Source organism: Lithobates pipiens, unplaced genomic scaffold, assembly GCF_037356315.1.
Source record: "Lithobates pipiens isolate NorthernLeopardFrog02 unplaced genomic scaffold, aLitPip1_a1.2 Scaffold_16, whole genome shotgun sequence".
Taxonomy (NCBI): domain Eukaryota; kingdom Metazoa; phylum Chordata; class Amphibia; order Anura; family Ranidae; genus Lithobates; species Lithobates pipiens.
In genome coordinates this window covers 292,102,730-292,127,661 of record NW_027507748.1, presented here as the reverse complement: position 1 = coordinate 292,127,661, position 24,932 = coordinate 292,102,730, and the positions used below count along the sequence as shown (strand labels likewise).

The 24,932-nt window shown below is 45.1% G+C and overlaps 1 protein-coding gene across 2 annotated transcripts in view; it reads right to left on the bottom strand.

The window, feature by feature from the left end:
• Window positions 1-24,932, bottom strand: part of LOC143982645 (putative helicase MOV-10) — a 153,556-nt gene that overhangs the window by 54,284 nt on the left and 74,340 nt on the right. For both annotated transcript variants that reach the window (XM_077481543.1, XM_077481544.1), the window contains exons 9-11: window positions 13,926-14,099; window positions 10,040-10,187; window positions 780-941 (exon numbers count right to left, since the gene is read on the bottom strand). In XM_077481543.1, the coding sequence (XP_077337669.1) occupies window positions 780-941; window positions 10,040-10,187; window positions 13,926-14,099 (484 nt within the window). The remainder of the gene's footprint in view (window positions 1-779; window positions 942-10,039; window positions 10,188-13,925; window positions 14,100-24,932) is intronic.

Below are 24,932 nucleotides of genomic sequence, written 5' to 3'. Positions count from 1 at the left end.
ATGGAGCAGCCTGCTCTATGGACAGCCAGTTGTAAACAGGCTCCGCTTTCTGTTTACACCCAACTCCCTCCGATATGATCCACCTTAATTTATGGGACTAGATCAGATCGGTGGTAGGCAGACACAACCCACCAGTTAATGGGGATGAAAACAGTCCAGCTGAAAAACTGACAGGTGGACCTGTTCGGACCACTCATGGGAGTTTTTTTTTTTTTTCTATTCCTGGGTGTGTTACATGGACACTAATCATCACCAAGCTCTATGTATGTGGATTTTTCATTATTTTTGTGTGCATTATACAGGTTTTATTTTTGCACATGAGCATAAGTTTTTGGATTCTCTGGTATGGTTTTAAAATGATGATAGTACTGTACTATAGGAGGGAACCTTTTAGTTATTTTCATTTTAGGTTGCAATTCATGCATTTGCTGTACAATTTATTATTATGCATGCAGTTCCAACTGTGGCATGTGCTGAAGGAAAGTCCCCGTTTTAAAATGCTTTGATATGCAGGTTTTAGAACATTTCTGTGTCTTGTGACACAGCCTGCATTTGAATTTTGTAAGTTTCCAAATGCAGCCTGTGGCACCCAAAGAAAGCCAGTCAGCAGTGCTTACAGCTGGTAGCCATGGATCGGCTCTGCAACTTGAGAAAAACAGTTGAATAATGAGGTATCTGAACGCGACACCCTGACCATCAGTAGCAGGTGGGTAAGTGCTTAAAATGGAAAGCCTCTTTATAGAACAGGTTATAAGAATGTGACAACATAATAATAATACCTTAATATCCTCTGGCACAGATCGAAAGTCCCTACTGCTGGCTAATAATCTGTAGATGTCTTTCTTGTCTAGATGCTTCATCAGACGCTGACACAGGAGGTCTGAAGCGCTGTTGGAAGGAGCGCATGCTAGTACATGGGAATTAGGGATGTTCTTTACCACCTGTGGGGAAAAAAAAAAAAAATATGGATTTCAAGAATAAAAATAAAAGCGAAACTACCAGCACCAATTTTAAACTACAACTGGCTATAAATGCCAGGTGCAGACATCACAATTTTTTGGCTGGAACAAGAGAAATGGACTTCTACAATGGTTGAGAAAGAAGGGTTGCGCCAATTTCGACTGGGCCTAGCAAAAGTCTGTTCCTTTCCAGCACTACGCAATTCCATGTTTCTCTGCATTTAACATCCTGGAACCCCCATTAGGGATCCAAAAGGCACCAGTTACACGTCTTTCTGCTTTGACTATCTTTGTATGTGCAGATCAGAATTCTGATCAAAATTATTCAGTGTTTGAAAAAAAAAAAAGAAAGAAAAAAAAAAAAAACAGCATTATGAAAAAACTAACTAGAGAGGCTGAGGGATTTTTACTGAAACTATTTTTTTCCATATGCAAACAAGATTTAACATGCGTCAGGAAGAACATTTGATGCTGGGTAAATTAAGAGAAGGGCCAAACCATATAAAAACAAAAATCTTCATATCTGCCAAGCTAAAATATGTATTTAGTTAAGGCAACCTATACATTAGGTCTTCTTAACCTGGTTAGTTGACTTTATTACCGATTTACTGATTGCTATTTTAATTTTTATATTAAGACACAGTCAAAAGGGAAAATGTATGTGTAATTATTTATGATTATTTATGTGTAGCTGGGGTAACAGGGATGTGTCCAATGTGTCACACCGGCCCGCTGCAGAATTGTATCTAGCTAGAATCTGTGGCATGTTCTCTCCCGATTAAGACTTAAGGTCAGCAGAGGCTGCCTATGGTCTCTGCTGGGAAGAGTCCGATGGGGACCCTGATGGGGATTTTCTTTTACCTCAAAAATATACAATGTGACCCTCATATGGAAAAGTTTGGAGACCCCTGCCCTAGAAGAATGAATGATCAAGCAGGATAGGAAATCCAGCTACACAATTACCACTTATGTGCACGTATTGAGTGAGGCAATTTTAATGTTCCTGCATTGTAGCTCAAAGCGGTAGTGAACAGCAATTTTTTTTAAAAAAAAGTTGTGTTATCTTCTCCACGCAAAAGCATAATGTGCAAAAAACGTGCAAAGGCATGCACTAGCACATTATGAAAGACCTACCTTAAACAGCAACTGAACACCACCGACAGGGCCTTCATTCAAACGGCTGGGGCCTGCAAACCCTGAAGGAAGACTAGGTGAAGATGGAGTCACAGATGTGGCACAGCTCTCTCAATGGGACGGCATGCCATCCATAGAGAGCGCAGTGTGCATATGCTGGTAACCTAACTGGCGCTACTGAAGTAAATATCTCCTAATGGTGCAGGTTTAGGAGATATTCACTGTACCTACAGGCAAGCCTTATTATAAGCTTACCTGTAGGTAAAAAGAACAAAAAAAAAAAAAAAAAAAAAAAAAAGAAGGACTTTGCAGAATTTCATTTAGACTACAGAATTCGAATTACCTTCATCTCACCTAAAAATCAGGCAAAAAACCTACCTACGCCTACCTTGGAAAAACAAACAAACCACCTTTCAATTAATTGGGTTGATGGTTAAATATTCAATTTAACAGAAGAGAGACATTAGTATTACACAGTCAATTCAATAAAAAGTAGTTTGTACCTACAAAAAAAACTAAATGATACTTACTGCCCTCTCTCCTGTGTAGCCGTTTCACAATTGTTACAGTATATAATCAACCCAAACTTTGTTTTAGACTGCAGAAGGAGTCCCTGTCAGGTTTTTACTGCTATAGGGGCTCTACTAAAGCACTTCTCTTACTCACTGTCCTAACAATAGTTTCATTAGTAACTGTAGGCACTTCTGCAATAGGATATGTTGGAAGGCAATAAGACAGCAAAAAGCCATACATGTGATATAAAAGAGCCATCTGGTCTGCTGGATGTCATCTTGGGATGCCAGGATGATCAGCTTACATGGCAGGGTGCACGCAACAAAAGATTGCATACCAGAATCCTACCCAATTCGCACATACCCCCTTAGCGGTGGGGCATGGAGATTAAAAGTGATTGATTTACTGGCCTGCAATAAGATCAAAGGAGCCAGATGTGGACTAAAAAGTTGACCTGGACCAAGGCATTTGCTTGCAGGGTACCAATGCAAGTGTCAAATCAAGGAAAGGGAATGGTTTACTATGAAATTCACATTCCAACTCACCCCCTCCTTTGTAAAACAGCCAGGTTTCCCTGTCGCCCATCTATAAGTTGGCATAAGCCAGTGCACCATACTTTGGCGATTAGGAAGGACAGCTCTTTAGCTTTTGTAGGTCATTGGACCCATAACTATACAGGGGGGTGATATGGGCGTTATGTAGCACTAGCCCCATAGAAGCCACTGTTAATAAGGGATACCCCACCCTGCGCAGCCAGGCACACAGAATTTGCCACAGCACTCGAGCCAAAAAACAGTCCTTGCAGCAGTGGCTGTGCATCCATAAGGGTGCACGGGCACTTCCCCCTCTCTCCTGCCACCCCCTCTATCACCGATTCATGCATAGCTGGCACCCCCTATTCAGGCGCTGGGCCCCTTTATGGGCACCTGAATTACAGTGACGGGGTGAGTTTTTAAAGCACCCGATTGGAGCCATAGGCTCTTATAAGCGTAAAAAAAAGTGACCTGCTCTGGACGCTCGCAGGTCACTCAGCTGTGTTAGAAAAGCAAATGAAAATTCACTTTCCTAACACTAAACCGCCTCTCCACCAATCAGGTGCTTGGATCTGTTACCGGTCGCCTGATAGGCATTCAATAGCGCTGGTTGTTACAGCCAATCAGGAGGAGAGGACAGCAGGAGGACCCCGCTCGTCGCCGTCACCCAATGCCCCACCAAGACAAGGTAAGTGCCGGGCAGACGGCGAGCGGGCTGGGGGGGGGTCACACTGGGGGCACTCAAGGGCAAACTGGCAGTGTTTGATGGGCACAGTGGCTGCAATTGATGATTTTTCTTCAAAACTTCTTTGCGCCCCCTCAAAAAAAATTAGGGGTATTGAATTTTAAAGGCGTTAAAAAGGGACAACTTTGTACAATCTTTTACACACTCCTCAGCTCCTCCAGCATAACACTTGCTTGAAGTATTACAACTACCAAGACTAGCTGGCACACCATTGGGTGATCTGACCAAAGGGCTCAGATTGGTAGCAAATGCCCTTTATAGACAGGGACTGTGGGCCCCTTTAATAGTATAGGAAAGTCCTAATGCCCAGCTGTATAAACCAAAAAAGTCATTGGCGCACAAAATGAATATTCCCTTTGTTGGGAACGGTTGTCCATATGGCAAGATGCTCGTTATTTAAAATTATGTCCTATAGTTAGTGTCAGTGTCAATGTGCAGCTGTTGAACCACTTTGGACTTGGTGGGATAAGATACAAAAAACAAACAATCAAGAAACAGAGCAGCAAAGAAACTTGTGATATGGTATGAAAAAACACATAAAAATTATATTTAATAAATGAAAGAACAATGACAGACATCTGATCCTCCTGGGATCTTAGAAGCACAAAATCCATAGATCATAACAAAATCAAAATGTAAACTGACAGATGTTTTGTGATAAATCTCCCCTGAAGTCTTTTTAGTATTCCTAACAGCAGACAGATTTGACAGTTAGCACCGCACCTCCTTTCCAGAGTCTTAACCATCATACGGAGCAGGACAAAATACCTCCCCTCCATCCTACAGGCTTAGAGCTGCGGTGCCCTAGTCTCGCAGTCCATCTACTAACAGTGAGTGACTTCAGGAACACAGTTCATTTTATCTGCACTTGACAAAGTTCCGTTTTCCATCAAGTACTGTCATTTCCCCTTTCTGGGTGAGGATTGTTCACCAAGTCCCCATGTTCCAGCTGATTGGTGGCAGTGCAGTTTTTTGTTACCTCAAAGTCACAAGTAAAAGACTTCAGGGGAGATTTATCACAAAACATCTGTCAGTTTACATTTTGACTTTATATTACGTTCGATGGATTTTATGCTTCTAACATCCCAGGAGGCTCAGATGTCTTTGTCATTGTTCTTTTATATTTAATAAAAGATTTTTATGCGTTTTTTCATACCATATCACAAGTTTCTTTGCTGCGCCGTTTCTTGATTGTTTGTTTTTTCCTAATGCCCAGCTGTCCTGGGGCTACTAATCCCAGCACCAACTCTTCAGACCCTGCCAGCCCACCTGACTGCAGCTGCCCCTTACTCTAGCCCTCCTGGCTAAGCTTCTACAGTCCTCCCAGACCGAATGCATCCATCTCAGACTGCCCTTACCCAGTCCTCCCCGACGAACACTCACCAGCCCACCTGGCTGTCTTCTCCTTGGAGATCTCCCAGACATGCTCACTAGCTTCATCTGCTTCAGTCCCCCTGGACAGGATTCCTTCTCGAGTTTTTAGAGGATCCATCCCTTGGTCAGCTTTGCTCAATTATGTGCCAGGACTACATATCCCAGGGATCTTTGCTGCTGTCAGGAAGATGTAGCCATAAAAAGAAGCAAAAGCCTGCGGAGAGTTCTCCTGGGCCTGATGTAAGACAGACCTCTCTGTGCAACAGGGAGAGAGAGGAAGCAGCCTACCATGCGGAATACCACCTTCCAATCCGCAAAATGAAAGGTCTAACTCTGCTGGCTGTTGTCGGACATATCTCCAACATCACTCCGGTAGCTTGTCTATTGGTTGGTGTCAAGCTTCACGTCCGGAGAACGAGAGAGTGGATCTGCTGAATGAGTGTCGCTACATGAATTTCTGTCCTCAAGAGATTGAAACGATCTGGTCATTGTCGAGAGGGCAAAAATCACTCGACCCTTACCTATTCTCAGCACCGTTACTTTGAGACATTTTGCACGCATACTTTACTGCATTTACTTGAACACTGTGCTTACACATCGTTAGCCTTTCTCATTACAAGTTATTTACTGTTTCCACTATACCTAACTATAATACGATTAACAAGCTCCAACAAGGAGGTGAAGAACATCATATCTGCAATGTGGATTTTATTGCAATCAGTGATACAAGAGGCCCCTATATTATCAATTTTAGACCTGCTGTCCCTTCTTAGGCTAGCATTATAGGCTGGCTAGGATCCATCTTTTAAATTGTGGCAGTATATGTAGTTGCTGAAATATCTGTCTAAGGAGTAACGTTATCATTTAGGGATGTGTACACATATATATTATTGTTATTACTCGTCTTGTCTTTTAGAGGGGGTTTTTCTGTTGAGTTGGTGCTGTTGCTTAAAAACTCAGCAGCTCTAATACCTCCTCTTTGTAGCAACGTTTCCCCATTTATGGTTCAAGTAAAATATTCATAGAACCTAAATACGCTGAGTTGTCTGATTATTACTCCACAGTGAAACAAGGATGTCTGAACCCAGAGTGTTAGGTGGGTTGGAATGTTCACCAGGTCATGGCTGTGCAGATAAGCAGGTAATTCTAAGCAGTCTTCTAGGGGGCTGTGCTACACATTTATAATTTAAAGAGGGATTCCACCAAAAAAAAAAATTATTAAAAGCCAGCAGCTATAAATACTACAGCTGCTGACTTTCAATAAATGGACACTCACCTGTCCCGGGTTCCAGCGATGCCGGCAGCCGAGGCCGATCGATCGCTCGGCTCTCGGCTGCTGTCGCCACCATTCTAGGTGAGGGAATCAGGAAGTGAAGCGAATCGGCTTCACTTCCCGGTTCCCTACTGCGCATGCGCGATCCGCGCCGCGCAATAGGAAATCTCCGCGCTGTCACTGGGACCCGTGTGTGTCCCAGCAGACAGCGCGGCAGGGCAGGAAATGGCGTAGACTCCCACGGGAGTCTATGCCCGGACGTGGGTGAAAATACCTGTCTTTGACAGGTATCTCCAACCCCCTCCCCCCTGAAAGGTGTCAATTGTGACACCGGAGGGGGGGAGGGATCCGATCAGCGGAAGTTCCACTTTAGGGTGGAATCCCGCTTTAAGTAGTGGGAAGCAAAAAGGACCCCCTATTTTTCAACAATAAATACAGCTGGCAGGGTTTCTAGGCTTTCCCTATTTAAGTGTAGTTTCTGTTTGTGCTGCTGTTGGAGTATTCTGCAAATCTGTTTAACTGAGCCCTGATGAGCAGTAAATAAAACAAGACAGGTGTTCTAATCCCCCTACACTCTATCCAAAGAAAAAATAAAATAATAAATTAATAATAATTATTATTATTATAATAATAATAATCCACAAATCCCATCTAAAACCAAACACCAACAAGCCAACATATTGCAGTTTATTTGTCTGTAGATGGTGGCTGTAGTAGTTTTTTTTTATTTTTTTTATGCTTTTAACCTGGTAATTTAGGTTCACTTTAAAAAAAATAAAAATAAAAAAATAAACAAACAAACACTCTTCCTGACCCTGTGGGGAAGATTTACTAAAATCGGTCACTCCAGTACATGGAACCAGTGTCTAAACTTCAGGTTGTTCAAGTAAAGTTGAACTCCATCTTGTGTTAAACTTTACATAGTTAGTTTGGGCCAGCTTGGCCCAAATGAACTACAGTCTGTCCCCAACTAACATGTGAGGCCACTGGATGTGCGGTATAAACTGTATGCAGCTACAGTGGTGTGAAAAAGTGTTTGCCCCCTTCCTCATTTCCTGTTCCTTTGCATGTTTGTCACACTTAAGTGTTTCGGAACATCAAACCAATTTAAACAATAGTCAAGGACAACACAAGTAAACACAAAATGCAATTTGTAAATGAAGGTGTTTATTATTAAAAGGTGAAAAAAAATCCAAACCATCATGGCCCTGTGTGAAAAAGTGATTGCCCCCCTTGTTAAAACATACTATAACTGTGGTTGTCCACACCTGAGTTCAATTTCTCTAGCCACACCCAGGCCTGATTATTGCCACACCTGTTCCCAATCAAGGCATCACTTAAATAGGAGCTGCTTGACATAGTAAGGTCCACCAGAGGATCCTTAAAAGCTACACATCATGCCGAGACCCAAAGAAATTCAGGAACAATTGAGAAAAAGTAATTGAGATCTATCAGTCTGGAAAGGGTTATAAAGCCATTTCCAAAGCTTTGGGAATCCAGCGAACCACAGTGAGAGCCATTATCCACAAATGGCGAAGACATGGAACAGTGGTGAACCTTCCCAGGAGTGGCCGGCCGCCCAAAATTACCCCAAGAGCGCAGCGACGACTCATCCAAGAGGTCACAAAAGACCCCACAACGTCCAAGGAACTGCAGGCCTCACTTGCCTCAGTTAAGGTCAGCGTTCATGCCTCCACCATCAGGAAAAGACTGGGCAAAAATGGCCTGCATGGCAGAGTTCCAAAGAGAAAACCACTGCTGAGCAAAAAGCACATCAAAGCTCGTCTCAATTTCTCCACAACACATCTTGATGATCCCCAAGACTTTTGGGACAACATTCTGTGGACCGATGAGACAAAAGTGGAACTCTTTGGAAGGTGTGTGTCCAAGTATATCTGGCGTAGAAGGAACACTGCATTTCATAAAAAGAACATTATACCAACAGTAAAATATGGTGGTGGTAGTGTGATGGTCTGGGGCTGTTTTGCTGCTTCAGGACCTGGAAGACCTGCCGTGATAAAAGGAACTATGAATTCTGCTGTCTACCAAGAGATCCTGAAGGAGAATGTCCGACCATCTGTTCGTGTACTCAAGCTGAAACGAACTTGGGTTCTGCAGCAGGACAATGATCCTAAACACACCAGCAAGTCCACCACCGAATGGCTGAAGAAAAACAAAATGAAGACTTTGGAGTGGCCTAGCCAAAGTCCTGACCTGAATCCTATTGAGATGTTGTGGTATGACCTTAAAAAGGCCGTTCATGCTCGAAAACCCTCTAATGTAACTGAATTAGGACAATTCTGCAAAGATGAGTGGGCCAAAATTCCTCCAGGACGCTGTAAAAGCCTCATTGCACGTTATCGCAAACGCTTGGTTGCAGTTGTTGCTGCTAAGGGTGGCCCAACCAGTTATTAGGTTTAGGGGGCAATCACTTTTTCACACAGGGCCATGATGGTTTGGATTTTTTTTCACCTTTAATAATAAACACCTTCATTTACAAATTGCATTTTGTGTTTACTTGTGTTGTCCTTGACTATTGTTTAAATTGGTTTGATGTTCCGAAACACTTAAGTGTGACAAACATGCAAAGGAACAGGAAATGAGGAAGGGTGCAAACACTTTTTCACACCACTGTACATACAGCATACCTTAGTGTTCCAGGCTCGAGCCGAAACTTCCAGTCTCATACCCAGAACATAGTGTATCACAGTGGGGCCATTTACATAAAGCAGTGTCAGAGGCGGGTTGATGTCACAACCTCCGACTCTGCTAGAGGAAGCTTTGTATTTGACAGAACATACCACTTCCCATGAATGGCTGAGTGCCGCTGTGGAAGACTCTGTTCTTGAAGTCTCTGCTCGAACCCAGAACTCAATGCATTATGCTGTATGTAGCCACAGCTACATTGAGTTTATACTGCACATCCAGCGACCTCACATGTTCACAAGGAACAGTTTGTTTGGGCCCAAACTATGTAAAGTCTGAAAAAAGATGGAGTTTAGCTTTAAGCTTTGGCATAAAAACTTTGAATATGATTGGTTTCTATGCAGGGCTGCACCAGATTTTGCACTCTCCAGTTTTAGTAAATAACCCACTTCATGTCCACACTCGATTCGATCTATAGCGAAAGCAAAGAGTGTCATATCAGCTGAACTTCAATCATCTTCCTTTGATCATGTGCATCCCATGTTGGATTGATGGCAATAGTAGTTTACACAAGATAGGGATGTTTATACATTTATTTCAGCTTACAGGAAGTGACAAATACTGCACTTGTGGCAAGAACACCACATTCTCTGTACTTGCTAAAAGTGCCCGAAAAACAAAACAAAAAAAACACTAATGTAGCCATCACATCTAAAGCCCGATATGCTACAATTCTAAATGATCTTGCATGAAGTAATAGTTACCTAAGGGAGGCATGGGTAAAATGGATTAACAAGAACCAATAAAAGTTCAGCTTTTTTTATTTTACCAACATAAATAGGAAAGGTATTTTTCTCACTACCTGTTTGATAGCTTCCACCACAGTTACAGTTTTTCCAGTGCCTGGTGGTCCAAATAGGAGATAAGGTGCTGGTCTGGATATGCCACTTACAATCTGCTTAACAGCCATGTATTGCTCTGGATTAGATTCAAGATTCCGGTCGTACAGACTAGACAAGAAAAAGCAGATAAGCAGGCACAGGTATAGTCACAGAAAAGCCATACAATGCTTATACTGAAATCAGGGGATGAATGATTATCGAACACACATTAGCAAGCCCTGCATTCAGGCATAACTGAAGTAACGTACAAGGCCTGCTATTAGAATCATTAGTTGCCACCTAAGGCCATCTCTAAGTGCAATAAAAAAAAAAAAAAAAAAGGCAAACCTGTTTTAACTTTGGTTGACAGGGCTCCAGAAATTTCAGCACATTTTATAACTCATGTCAAACACTTACATTTGTAGCACCCTTCCAGATTAGTGCAAATTAAGTAAATTTAGTCTAGCTCCCCTATAATAAGTGGAGCAGGGTTTGATTGTTCTGGCCTGCCCAGTGACTGACAGGCTGCTGCTCTGATTACTTACCCCTGTATTCTAGAATCATAGTGGGGAGGAAGAACAGAGCAACACGATTTACTTAGAATCCAGCCAACCCCTGGGGGGGCTGCCCAGTAGGTGGCTGAAAATACCCATAGTCTGGAAGTTTGAGGGAGAGTTCCTGGGTCCAGTTCCTGCTGGAGGTGACCCCTGGCAGGGGTTTTGCCCATGGCGGTGGAATACTCAAAGCCTAATCATGAAGTCTGTTTGGGTCTGGAGAAGCTCACTGGAGGGTATTGAAGTGGCAATGAGGGTTGGTTTATGTGGCCATAGTTATGTATGTAGTAACACTGTTTCAGCTAAGAATCTTTTCTGATGTTGAAAATATTTGTGACAAGCAGTGGTCAGACACTGAATTCACTCAAAAACTCCCATCACAGACACCTGCTACACTTTGCTTCCCGAGTTATAGTTATAGTATATGTTAGCTGATTAACAAGATGGATAAGGAGACTGCAAGAGCATACCTGCAACCTTTGCAAGAGTACAAGAGAATTAGCTTTGCTGAATTTGTCTTTTATACAAAAAGTTCAAAGATTGACTGTTAAAAGGTTAAATGTTTGTATAACAGAAATAGTCACCTGTGACGCAATGTATACTGAAAAGATATATGCACTGTCCATGCTGTAATTTACACACACTTGAACTTTTACCAGAGGAGAGTCTGTCAGGTCTCCACTGCTCTGGCCAGAGTGGAATGAAACGCCCTTAAAAAACGAGACCTGTGTCCAAAGTCATTTACCGATATTCCACCTGCTACATCAGTACTAGGAAGGAGGCAACCGATGATCCCGCGGCATGTGAGCAGATGATCCTGGTATTGGAAGTTAGTGACTGTGTGCAGTTTTTGGACTTCTGGGAAAAAGTCTGTCCCTGTCACTGGGACTTTTGCACAGGCAAGATAGAGAAGAGTCCTCAAATAGTTAATTTCACCAGTTTGGGCTGTTCCTTACTCCATTCACCCTATTCAAATTCAATATTCCAAAAAAACAAAACTAGGGTGTGCGCTACATGTTTATACATGAAAACATTGATTTATCACAACCAAACTTGTCTCTGAAAACCTTCTTATAGTCTTGAATTCCTTCTTAAAAAGCACAGTGTACTGCCTGGCATGGAAGCATGCCTCCTTTGCTTACAACTAGCTTATCTGCCTTGTAGAGGCATTGGTGCCTGTGACTGCTAGTCTTAAGAGATCTGGAGTGAGTTTTGGTGATGTCATTACTTTGACATGTTCAAGAGAAAGTTGTACATGAGAAACTGCATGCATCTCTCTGCTTCTGCATAAGGCCTCACATGCACACCGGACTTTTTGTAGCAGCTTCTAGGGGCGTCGGGTGTTTTTTTTTCCTGCCTCAGGGAATTTTCTGGAAAGGCCAGTGGAGGACTAAGTGGGGGGCGGTGCGGTCCGCCCCGGGTGCCGCACATTGGGGGGGGTGTCAGGCCAGCGCCCTCCCCCTCCGCAACTGAAGAGACAGCGCCGTGGGTTCGCAGCCCACACAGAGAGAGCCCGAGGCACTGGCAGTGGGCGGCATTGCAGGGGGGAGGTGCGAGCAGCACCCGAGTGGAGTGACACCTGTCGGCTAGTGATCTGGGACCCGGCGCATCAATCCTTTTCTCTGTGGTCAAGTCGCGCCATTCTGATCAGTCTCGGCAGCGGCTGTTACAGTGAAGCCGCCTCCCCCTCCTCCTGCATGCACAGCACTGTGTAGACGTAAAGGAGGAGGGGGAGGCGGCTTCACTCTGCTCGGCTGTGAGCGACAGCCGCTGCTGAGACTGATCAGAACGGCGCGACGCGAGTCACGCGACCACAGAGAGAAGGGGATTATTGCGCCGGTGTTCTGCCGTATAGTGTCCGGCCATACTGCGCATGCGTAGTACGGAGCAGACGAAGCTTCGGAAAATCTCCGAAGCTGAACGGCGCCTGCGCCGCGAGTGGAGGTGGTAGCCCCACCATCCAAGCGGACATAGGGTTGTGAATATTAGAGGGCCCCTCGTGGGCGAGCTTTGCTCACCACGCTTCGGCCTCGGCCTCACTGCGCTCGGCTCTTTTTTTATTCCTAACTCTATGTCCACTTGGATAGTGGGGATAGAACCTGGACTCACGGCGCAGGCGCCGTTCATCCTCTGCAATTTTTGGAATCTGTGTTGCTGTGTACTGCGCATGCCCAGTACACAGCGGACACTATCAGATGGAGGACGTTATATGACAAGACGCCGGGTCTCGGATCACTGAGTCGGCAGGTGTCACTCCACTCGGGTGCTGTTCGCACCTCCCCCCTATAATGTCACTGCCTTGGGCTCTTCGTGTGTGTTCAGGTACATTATGGGCCTGTGGGGGGGGCTGTATTGTTAGGGGGTCTGTGCACTGTGGGGGGGTCTGCACTGTAGGGTGGATCCTGTACAGTAGGGGAAGATTTGGCACTGTAGGGGGGTTCTTTACCGTAGGGGGGGTCCTGCGCTGTAGGGGGGGAGGGTCCTGTACTGTAGGGGGTTCTACACTGTAGATGGGGGGCCTGTAGGGTAGGGAAGTCTGCACTGTAGGGGGTCTGTAACATGCAGGGGGTCCAGAGCTGTGAGATGTAAAGGGATGCAGAGGTGCAGGGTGCTGTGTAATGTAAAGGGGTCCAGAGGTGCAGGGTCCTGTGTAATGTAAAGGGGTCCAGAGGTGCAGGGTCCTGTGTAATGTAAAGGGGTCCAGAGGTGCAGGGTCCTGTGTAATGTAAAGGGGTCCAGAGGTGCAGGGTCCTGTGTAATGTAAAGGGGTCCAGAGGTGCAGGGTCCTGTGTAATGTAAAGAGGTCCAGAGGTGCAGGGTCCTGTGTAATGTAAAGGGATCCAGAGGTGCAAGGTCCTGTGTAATGTAAAGGGGTCCAGAGGTGCAAGGTCCTGTGTAATGTAAAGGGGTCCAGAGGTGCAAGGTCCTGTGTAATGTAAAGGGGTCCAGAGGTGCAGGGTGATGTGTAATTTAAAGGGGTCCAGAGGTGCAGTTGTGGAGAGGGGTACACAGTAGTGACAAAAAGATATTGAAGGATGCAGAGGTATGCAGGGGGCACAGTGGGGCGTTTTTACATTTTAAGGTGGGGGGTGCCAGATATAGGATCCACCCCGGGTGCCAAATGCTCTTTGTACGCCCCTGGGAAAGGCCCTTTACTTCAGACATTGAAAATTGAGGACAGCAATATTTTAAAGAGTTAAAATTACCATAGACTGCAAAGATATGTGCCTGATGTATTGTTAAAAGGATTGCAGGATTAAAAAATAAAAATAAAAAATAAAAACTTTTCAGTCATGTGTTTCCCAAGCTTTACCTTAGATTATCTGTGTTCACAATGCATTTCTGGTTTGAATATGTGGGGAATAGGGCATCTTTCAACATTTTCTGTTCTGCCAGGTCAACGGCTCTGTGATAAATCCTCAGTGGTAAGCGGCTGAAGGTAAACGTAACATCAAAGAGCATCCCAGCTACAAAGCTATTCACAAGTCTAAAAAAGGGGGGGGGGGAAAAAAGCAGTACAGTGCTCATTAGCAATATTAGGGAATGGATTTAGACCACACACTAAGGTGATATTAATTAATCCCTCGCCAATATTTCCTAATGTGATAGTGACATATCTGAATACTATATTAAAAGTTTTTTTTTTTTTTTTTTTAGAAAAGTGTTGTGATGTATGACAACACCTACACATGATAAAGGAGTGGGTAACTGAACCCACTTAAATCTGTGTATATCTATGTCTACACAAAAACAAGATAGAAGAGTCCATAAAAATACATTCGTAAACCTATGTATCAAAAAATAAAAAAAGTTCAGTGAAATTTGTCTCACTCCCACAAGTGTAAGTGGCAAATTCTTAATGTAATGTATCCTCCACAGCTTATGATCTAAAACATTACACTTGCAGGAGTGAACTAAGTTTACTTGAAGTCTTTTTTTGATACACATAGGTTTACTAATGTATTTTTTGGGACACTTTATAGACTCTTGTATTTTGTTTGGACATAGATATACACAGATTTAAGTGGGTTCAGTTATCCACTCCTTTATCATCATGTGTCCATGTTGTCAAAGATCACAACACTTTATTTAGAACTTTTACTATACTATTCAGATAGAATTCTCGTTGGCAATATAACATGCAGATTTCCAGAAAAAAAAAAAAAAAAGTAAGTATGGGGGCCCAGGAACTGCCCTGAAGGACATGCATCACTTCAAAAAAAGGATTTTTTTAAAAATTCCATCTCAGATTTTTTTTTTTTTTAAACAAAGAGCTGAATGCATTCCTAAATGTACAAAATATACCTAGAAACTAACATTTATAGGAAACACCACCAGGGGTATTTGATCCAGGGAGTATCTGATGTTTCTATATGCCAAGACAGGAGAGACTTTTACACAGATGGAGCTTCTAAAGCATCTGCATACACAATCCCCACACTAGAGGACTTATTTCTCTACAGCCAATTAGTAGTAAAACCTGATTCTGGTCTACCCCTCCTATGTTGCCAAATGGGAGCACGATCTTGGTCTCACTTTGGATATAGCAGAATGGGCTAAAATACCAGTCTGCCAACAAGTCACCCTCTCCAAATTTTGGACTTTGAAACAAATAAGGTACTCAACCAGATGGTACTTAGTCCCCGTCAGGATTGCAAAATTTATCTCAATTACCCAGCGGCACTGATGCGGGCAGCACCTACACATCTAGTGGGATTGTCAAGTGGCCTGTGACTTTTGGAATGCCATCTTTGACCTTGGCTCAAAAATATTCAAGACTGATATTCAGCCAGACCTCTCCTAAACCTTAAACCAGGTAGCCTGACCCGTACCCAAATGTAAACTTTTTATATAGTTCATTACAGCTGAAAAACAAACTATGGCTAAAGCCTGGAAAACCCCATCAATTATTTTAGCTGAAACCAAACATAGGGTGAACCAGGCACTGACCCATGCCAAAATGGAAGCTATCAGTTATGATAACGTTTATAAAATTTGAAAAGATTTGGCATCCATGGAGTAAACATTGCTTACCAACTGACTCATTACTGTTGGCTTGGTAAAGCCTCTTACCTGCTATTTTTTGGCCTGCTGCATAAAATGTTGACCATCTGCCCCTGGGGAATTATTGTATCCTCTCACCCCTTGCCTTTATCTTTACCCACTTTTCTCTTAACCCTTTGTTTTGCTGTCCATTACTCACTCTCTTGTGATACAGAAATGTTACACCCCTACCCGTGAACATTGTCGCTACATGTTTGTTAGCATCATTGTTGGTTCCTACTCAACATGCCATTTTTGCAGCCTGACCACCTATCAGACTTAATTGCTTCTGAGGTACCTCCGTTGGCCTTCTCAATAGTAGAATTATGCTAGTTTTCCCAGCTTCCGAAATGCTTGTTCGTTACATTCAGCTTTGCATGACCACTTTTATGCCACAATGGGGCACATTTTTGTTACTCTATGTATCGTTCCTTGCATCTGCAATGCTTTGGTTTTACTTAAAACCAACTAATTTGACCCAAAAATCATCAACTATTACCTTTAAGAGTGTTTCTAAGTTTTTTTTTTTTTGTATTAATGTAAATATGAAATGTGTATGTATGTAGTATGTATGTGTTATACACACAAAATAATTTTTTATCCATATAGAGTTGCTAAGGAAAGCTCTCTTTTTTGCACATCATACCAAGTACATTTAAAAGCTCATAATGAAGCTTAATTACTGTATGCAGAGAATACAATTCAACCCAATACATCCAGAGCCTACAGGTGGAACACTCCCCAATGGGGATTAAACCCCCCCCCCCCACACACACACACACACACACACACACACACACACACACACACACACACGTCAGGAGTTCCAGGAAAAATATTTTGACTGGTGTTCTGCTTAGCTGTGTGAAGTTGGCACCCCATGTTTGTAAAACCTGAATAAAAATATACCATTCGTTTGTGCCGCGTTTGTGCTGATTTGTGCCGCAAAAATTAGCGTTTGTGCCGGTTCGGTTTCTGAGATATTAAACATTCAATTTAATGCAAGCCCCGCCCACTTTGCACCCCACGTTGCTGAATTTGAAAAACAAACGCGCCATTCGTTTGTGCCGCGTTTGTGCTGGTTTGTGCTGCAAAAATAAACGTTTGTGCCGCTTTGGTTGCAGAGATATTGTGCGTTATATGTTGTGAAACCCCGCCCATTTTGCACCCCATGTTACCGAATTTGAAAAACAAACGCGCCATTCGTTTGTGCCGCGTTTGTGCTGGTTTGTGCTGCAAAAATAAACGTTTGTGCCGCTTTGGTTGCAGAGATATTGTGCGTTATATGTTGTGAAACCCCGCCCATTTTGCACCCCATGTTACCGAATTTGAAAAACAAACGCGCCATTCGTTTGTGCCGCGTTTGTGCTGGTTTGTGCTGCAAAAATAAACGTTTGTGCCGCTTCGGTTGCAGAGATATTGTGCGTTATATGTTGTGAAACCCCGCCCATTTTGCACCCCATGTTACCGAATTTGAAAAACAAACGCGCCATTCGTTTGTGCCGCGTTTGTGCTGGTTTGTGCTGCAAAAATAAACGTTTGTGCCGCTTTGGTTGCAGAGATATTGTGCGTTATATGTTGTGAAACCCCGCCCATTTTGCACCCCATGTTACCGAATTTGAAAAACAAACACGCCATTCGTTTGTGCCGCGTTTGTGCTGCAAAAATAAACGTTTGTGCCGCTTTGGTTGCGGAGATATTGTGTGTTATATGTTGTGAAACCCCGCCCACTTTGTACCCCATGTTACAGAATTTGAAAAAAAAGCGCCATTCGTTTGTGCCGCGTTTGTGCTGGTTTGTGCTGCAAAAATCAACGTTTGTGCTGCTTTGGTTGCGGAGATATTGTGCGTTATATTTTGTGAAACCCCGCCCACTTTACACCCCACATTGCTGAATCTTAAAAACAAACGCGCCATTTGCTTCTGCCAGGTTTTTGCTGGTATAGTTGCAGAGATATTGAGCAGTATATATTGTCAAACCACAACGACTTAGCACCTCGTTATTAAATCATACATACAACTAGATTTATTTGCTAATGGTTTGTGCAGATTTGGTGGATATTATACATGTTTTACTTCATATGCATAGTTTTGCCACCCCCACAGGGATCCCCCCCTTTCCGATTCTCTAGTGCTGAATGGAAGAACAGACAGGGAGGGGGCGGGCACAGATGGCTCTGGCTCTAGTGAGCCAGAGCAGTTGTCAATCAGGCGGCAGGGTGGATCTCGACAGTATTGTCAGGATCTGTACCGGCTGCAGCATTGATCTGCACTGGCAGGATTTAGTGGGCAATGGCCCGCCACATGCACATGAGTTTTTTTGTCACAGGAGAACATACTAAATGTCACCTTGTGAACAAAAAGAGAACTAAGGCCAAAAAAAGTTGGGACATAGTTCTCTTTTAACATAAGTTTAAACCAGACGTTAACCAAGAAAAACATTACTCCAGCAGGAGAGAGAGGTTCGGAGTGGCCATCTACAACTTTCAAGCAAAAAAAATGAAGAACTAAGCTTGCAGGTGGGAGATACAGTGCAGATATTTGATTTGTTCCTCCAAGTGAATCCTCTGTACCACCCTTCATATGTCTCAAAGTAGGGGATATTTCCAGCTGCACATACTCATCAGAAAGAAGTGCAGATGACGGAGGGGCGGAGTTACTACATGGCGCCAAGCAGCAGCGTGATGCTGTGAGCTCCTAGGCATCCCCCCCGAGCGAATAAGCTAAGTGAGCCTGAATTTCCGTGTTAAAGCTGATTTGTGCCCCCACCATGGTAGCTGCTTATCGGTCTGTTACGTGCTGCTATCCACCTGCTACCTACCCAGTTTCCGGATCTCAGCTGGTCAGTCGTCTGTCTCCCCACTGTCCCTGGTTGATCGACCCGCAGTGAGCCATCTACTGGGCGGCAGTGGAGTAGCATGGGTTGTCAGCACCCGGGTCAAGGCAAGTAATTTGCACCCCCTAACCTGCGGACTTTTAGCACTCCCCGAGTCCCTTCAAATACAATAGCAGTGACCTACCTGATTCCTATACTGACCACTACACTAACCTACTTGATTAATTCCTTTACTGACCATTACACACTACACTGACCACTATACTATACTGTTCACTACACTGACCACTATACTATACTGACCACTGTACTATACTGACCACTACACTACACTGACCACTATACTGTCCACTGCACTACACTGTCCACTACACTGACCACTATACTATACTGTCCTACATTACACTGACCACTACACTGTCCACTATACTGACTACTATACTGTCCGCTACACTATACTGCCCACTACACTGTTCACTAGGGATGAGCTTCGTGTTCGAGTCGAACATACATTCAACTCGAACATCGGCTGTTCGACCGTTCGGGGAATACCGAATGTTATGGGCTGTTCGTGCCAAATTCGTGTGGCGCTCATGGCCCACAATGCACTGCGCCACCGCAGTGCATTGCTGGCTCATGATTGGCCAAGCATGCACTGTGACCCCGCATGCTTGGCCAATCACAGCGCCGACAGCAAGGAGAGCCATGATTGGCCACAGGCAGGATGCCTGTGGCCAATCATAGCTCAGGCTGTGTAGTACACGCCCCACACTATATAAGGCCGCCAGCGCAGCGGCCTTGTGTAGTGTATTGGCGTCTGTAGGAGTTAGTGGGTGTTCTGTGTACCTTCAACACAGTATACACCGTTTATTATCGGACGATTTTTCGTTCTTGCTCTTCTGCAGTGGTTGTTGTCTGCGTGCCCTGACCGCAGTATACACCATGATATCCACCTATATAGCTAGCTATATTTCTCTTTTTTTAATAGAGCTTGCAGTCAGTTGTAGGAGATTGTGCGTGCTGTCTGCGTGCCCTGACCGCAGTATACACGGTTATATCCACCTATATAGCTAGCTATCTTGCTCTTTTTAAATAAAACTTGCAGTCAGTTATAGGAGATTGTGCATGCTGTCTGCGTGCTCTGAACGCAGTATACACCGTTATATCCACCTACATAGCTCTTCTCTAATTGAGCCATCTGTAGGAGTTAGTGGATGTTGTGTGCCTCCAGCACAATATACACTACCCGAATGCTGGTTTTCCCATCTCTCTTCAGGCCATTACCATGTCTGGAAGGCCAACAAGGAGAGGCAGACAGACACGAGCCGATAAAAGAGGGCAAGCAGGCTCTGTGTCTAGAGACAACAGTGCTGGTCGTGGACGCGGTGCATCGTCATCATCAGCACATGGCCATGAGACACGCTTGTCCTTCTTTTCGGCAGCTGGACATGTTAAGCCGCAACATGCCGAAGACTTGGTAGAGTGGATGACCAAGCCCTCTTCATCCTCCTCATCCTCTCTCACCCAGGCTCAGGGTACTAGCAAAGAAGCTGCCAACCCATCGTCTTCCCGCCTCTCAATGTCATCATCAGTGACTCCTTCCCTTGACCCACCACGTCCTCCTGAGGAGTCTCCTGAACTGTTTGAGCACAGTGTTGGGTACATGCTCCAGGAGGATGCCCAGTGTTTTGTAGGCTCTGATGATGATACTCAGCTAGAGGAAGGCAGTAGCGTGAGCGCAGAGAGAGGGGATGCTCAAGAAGGACAGCAATCTGGCAGTCATGTTCCACAAGCTGCAGCATACTACCAGGTTTGCTCCAGCGATGAAGAGGGAGGGGATGATGAGGGCACTGACTCCACGTGGGTGCCTCATAGGAGGGAGGAGGAGGAGGCACATGTCCAACGAGGCAGGATGCCCTCCGGGGGCCAGCTTAGGGGCAGCACACTGACTGAATCACACCGCAGAGCTCTGCCTGTGCAGGGCGCTGCCTCTGCGCGTTATTCTAAAAGTTCTTTGGTGTGGGCCTTTTTTGAGACGAGTGCATCAGATCGCACCGCTGCTATTTGCAACATATGTCTCAAGCGTATCTCGCGTGGCCAAAACATTAGCTGCTTGGGCACCATATGCTTGACCAGACATATGTTGACCTGCCATGCAGCTCGTTGGCAAGCATACCTCAAAGACCCACACCAAAGAACAAAGCGGACCTCTCCTTGCTCCTCATCAGCTGGCATCTCCAACCCCACTAGACCTTCAGTCCTCTCTGAAACCTGCTCTGAGAGGAATGAAGGTGTAGAATTAGGTGTGTCACAGCCAAGTGCTTCCGGGCACTCTGCTAGCAGTACACCCACGTCCGATTATAGCAGGCAAATGTCCCTGCCCCAGCTGCTGGACCGTTGAAAGAAATTCACTCCCAGCCATCCACATGCCCAGCGGTTGAATGCTAGCTTGGCCAAATTGCTAGCACTTCAACTGCTGCCTTTTCAGTTGGTAGACTCTGCCCCCTTCCGTGAGTTTGTACAATGTGCGGTCCCTCAGTGGCAGGTCCCCAAACGACACTTTTTCTCACGGAAGGCGATTCCGGCTCTCTACTGGCATGTGGAAGGCAATGTCCTTGCCTCGCTAGACAGGGCGGTCAGCGGTAAGGTGCATATTACCGCTGACTCATGGTCCAGCAGGCATGGACAGGGACGTTACCTGTCTTTCACGGCCCATTGGGTCACTCTTCTGGCAGCTGGGAAGGATGCAGGACAAGGTGAAGTAGTGTTGGAGGTTGTTCCACCACCACGCCTCCAAAATGCTACTACTGGTTGTGACACACCTCTCTCCTCCACCCCCTCCTCTTCTTCTTCCTCCATGGCCTCTTCCAGTGCTCGGTCCTCAGAACCAGCGGTGCTCCGTAGGCATTCCAGGGGCTACGCAAGTACGCAGGCAATACGATGCCATGCCGTGCTTGTGCTGGTTTGTTTGGGGGACAGGAGCCACACTGGGGCAGATGTTTTGTCAGCTCTGCAGGGGCAGGCCGAGAGGTGGTTGACGCCACGCCAGCTTAAGCCAGGAATGGTGGTTTTCGACAATGGCACCAACCTCCTCTCCGCCCTCCGACAAGGACAACTGACCCATGTGCCCTGTGTGGCTCACGTCCTTAACCTGGTGGTGCAGCCGTTCTTGGGCAGGTACCCGGGCTTACAGGATGTCCTGAAGCAGGCCAGGAAAGTCTGTGTGCATTTCCGCCGATCATTTAATGCCTGTGCTCGGCTGGCTGAGCTCCAAAAGGAGTTGAACCTGCCCAAGAACTGACTTACATGTGACGTGCCCACCAGGTGGAACTCAACGTTGGCCATGCTGCAGTGGCTGCACAAGCAGCAGAGGGCCATCAATGAGTACCTGTGCGACTATGGCACCAGGACAGGGTCAGGGTAGCTCGGTTTTTTCTCACCACGCCAGTGGGGCATAAGGGATGCATGCACTGTCCTGTCACCGTTTTAGGAGGCCACAAGGATGGTGAGCAGTGACAGTGCATGCATCAGTGACACTGTACCTCTTGTCCACCTCTTGGAGCATACGCTGCATGGAATAATGGACAGGGCACTTGAGGCAGAACAGAGGCAGGAAGAGGAGGGCTTCCTAGCCTCTCAAGGCCCCCTTTATCAGGACAGTGTTCCTGCTGTGCCACCCATCACACAGGAAGAGGATGAGGAGGAGGAGGAGGAGGATGATTGTGTCAGCATGGAGGTGGATGCTGGCACTCAGCATCAGCAGCAGCAGCAGTCTTGTAGGGATGATTTACAGTCCCAAGAAACCCGTGGACTTGTACGTGGCTGGGAGGAGGTAGCTGCAGATCATGTTGTCATTAGTGACCCAGAGGACTCCGGACCGAATGCCTCAGCTACCCTATGCTGCATGGCCTCCCTGATCTTGCAAAGCCTGCGGAAGGATCCTTGTATTCTTCGGATCAAGGAGAGGGACCATTACTGGCTGGCCACTCTCCTTGATCCACGGTGCAAGGGTAAGGTTGCCGACCTTATCTTGCCATCGCAGAGGGAGCAGAGGATGAGACATCTCCGGGAGGCCTTGCAGAAAGGTCTGTGCAACGCGTTCCCAGAGACTGGGAGGTTACAAACTCCTGGTCCTGGACAACGTGTTGCTGAGGCATCGGTCAGAAGGAGCGGTGGAGAAGGTGGCCGTCTGACCGATGCGTTCAGACAATTTTTTAGTCCGCAGCCCCAAGGTATGATCGGTTCCAGCAACCATCGCCAGCGTCTGATTTACATGGTGCAGGAATACCTAGGGGCAAGGTCAGACTTGGACACCTTTCCCACCGAAAATCCTCTGGCTTACTGGGTCTTGAAGATGGATCACTGGCCAGAGCTTGCACAGTATGCAATTGAGCTACTAGCCTGTCCTGCATCCAGCGTTCTTTCGGAACGCACCTTCAGTGCTGCTGGTGGCTTTTTTACCGATCACAGGGTGCGCCTGTCCACCGACTCAGTTGATCGACTGACCTTCATCAAGATGAATCAGTCTTGGATCACCCACAGCTACCAAGCACCTGAAGCTGATGTAACCGAATAATTTTTTTTGAAATATCACATCCCTTCAAGACTACCTATGCTGATGCTGAGTGACTGTCCTGTTATGTTGATTGTCTATCCTCTTCCTCCTCCGCTGATATGTTGGAAGAACATTTTTGGTTCTGGGTGATGTCACCAGCCCAATTTTACAGCCCCTGTTTAACAGGGGCGTTTAATTACAATTTTTGATGCAATGCTTTGCAGCAGGGCTCATTCCTGCACCACAACTAGAGTACATGGGAGAGGTTGCAGTGTCGTGGCACCAGCACCAGTGCCTAAGGCCCAATTTTTCAGCCCCTGTTTAACAGGGGCATGTAATTACAATTCTTGATATAATAGTTCACAGGAGGGCCCCGTTCCTGTGCCCACCCAGAGTAACGGTGAGGACTTATAGTGTTGTGGCACCAGCACCACAACCACCAAAGGTCAATTTTTCTACCACTGTTCAACAATGGCATGTAATTACAATTCTTGATATAATCGTTCACAGCAGGCCCCTACTTTCAAACATCCAACTTACAAACATCTCCTACTTGCAAACGCAAGGAGACAACAGCAAGTGAGATGAAAAAAGATGGACGACAAAACAAATTATACAGGGGTGATAACCCTTCCCTATGTTTTCCAAAAAGCTTAAAAATAGATTTTTTGACTGGAGCTACACTTTAAAAATGTACCAGTTGAAAATTACAAACAGATTCTACTTAACACAACAAACCTACACAGTCCCTGTCTTGTTTGCACTGCCTGTATACTGCTGTTCTGAGTATATAGGGCCTGGTGTCCCCACATCTTTCCTTTTTGTAATATGGGTACAGGGTTCCCCTTAATATCTGTACAAGATCCAAAGGGGCTGGTAATGGGCGGGGGGGGGGCTACCCATGCCATTTTTCTCAATGATTTTCATCCATATTGCCGGAACCAGATATAACATTAAAACCGCAAGCAGTTTTAAATGATGTTATTTCCGTTTAATGTCATTTTGTGCAGGGACTGTTCTAAACACGGGAAACACGTGGCACTTCACAGGCATACTACAGACACCCCCCAGGCACGATATTTAAAGGAATATTTCACTTTTTTTTCACTTTAATCGTCATTAAAATCAGTGCTCCCGCCAAAACGGCCATTTTTAAAAACATTTTAGGCATTGACCCATGTCCCCTGGGGCAGGAGTCAGGTCCCCAAACCCTTTTTAGGACAGTATCTTGCATATTAGCCATTAAAATTAGCACTTTTTATTTCAAACGTTTGAGTCCCATAGACTTCAATGGGGTTCAAAGGTTCGTACGAATTTGCGGTCCGTTCGAAAGTTCTAATGCGAACCGAACTGGGGGGTGTTCGGCTCATCCCTAGTTTAAAGCATTTCTGTATGTTACTACAATGATTTTACATTCTGGCTACCCCTGAACAAAGGATGTATACAGTACATAGGGACATCAGTTATTAACACAACTAGTGTTGCCACCTGACCACTATATTAGGTTGATGTGCTAGTATTGCAAAAAAAATTGTTTGTATACACACAGCAAACACACGATCACCTATTCCAAATGTATTATTTTCACTGCAATTGAATACATTGCATAATTATTAATAATAAGTAAAATTAAAGATGTTAAAAATAAATTTACCCTGGATTCCCTGAGCTAGAATGAAACCATCAAGCAAAAAGTTGTTCGAGCTCCAATGCTGCCTTTTCCAGGGTACAGTATGAAGTGCAGTGCTCGGCACAGTGGGAGGAGCTTTACATTAAGGAAACCCAAGCTGAGTATAGGTTCTGTAAGTTCTGTCTGTAAGATGTAGTAACAAGGTGTAAAGTCAGTGTGGTTTCACAACATATAACACACAATATCTCTGCAACCAA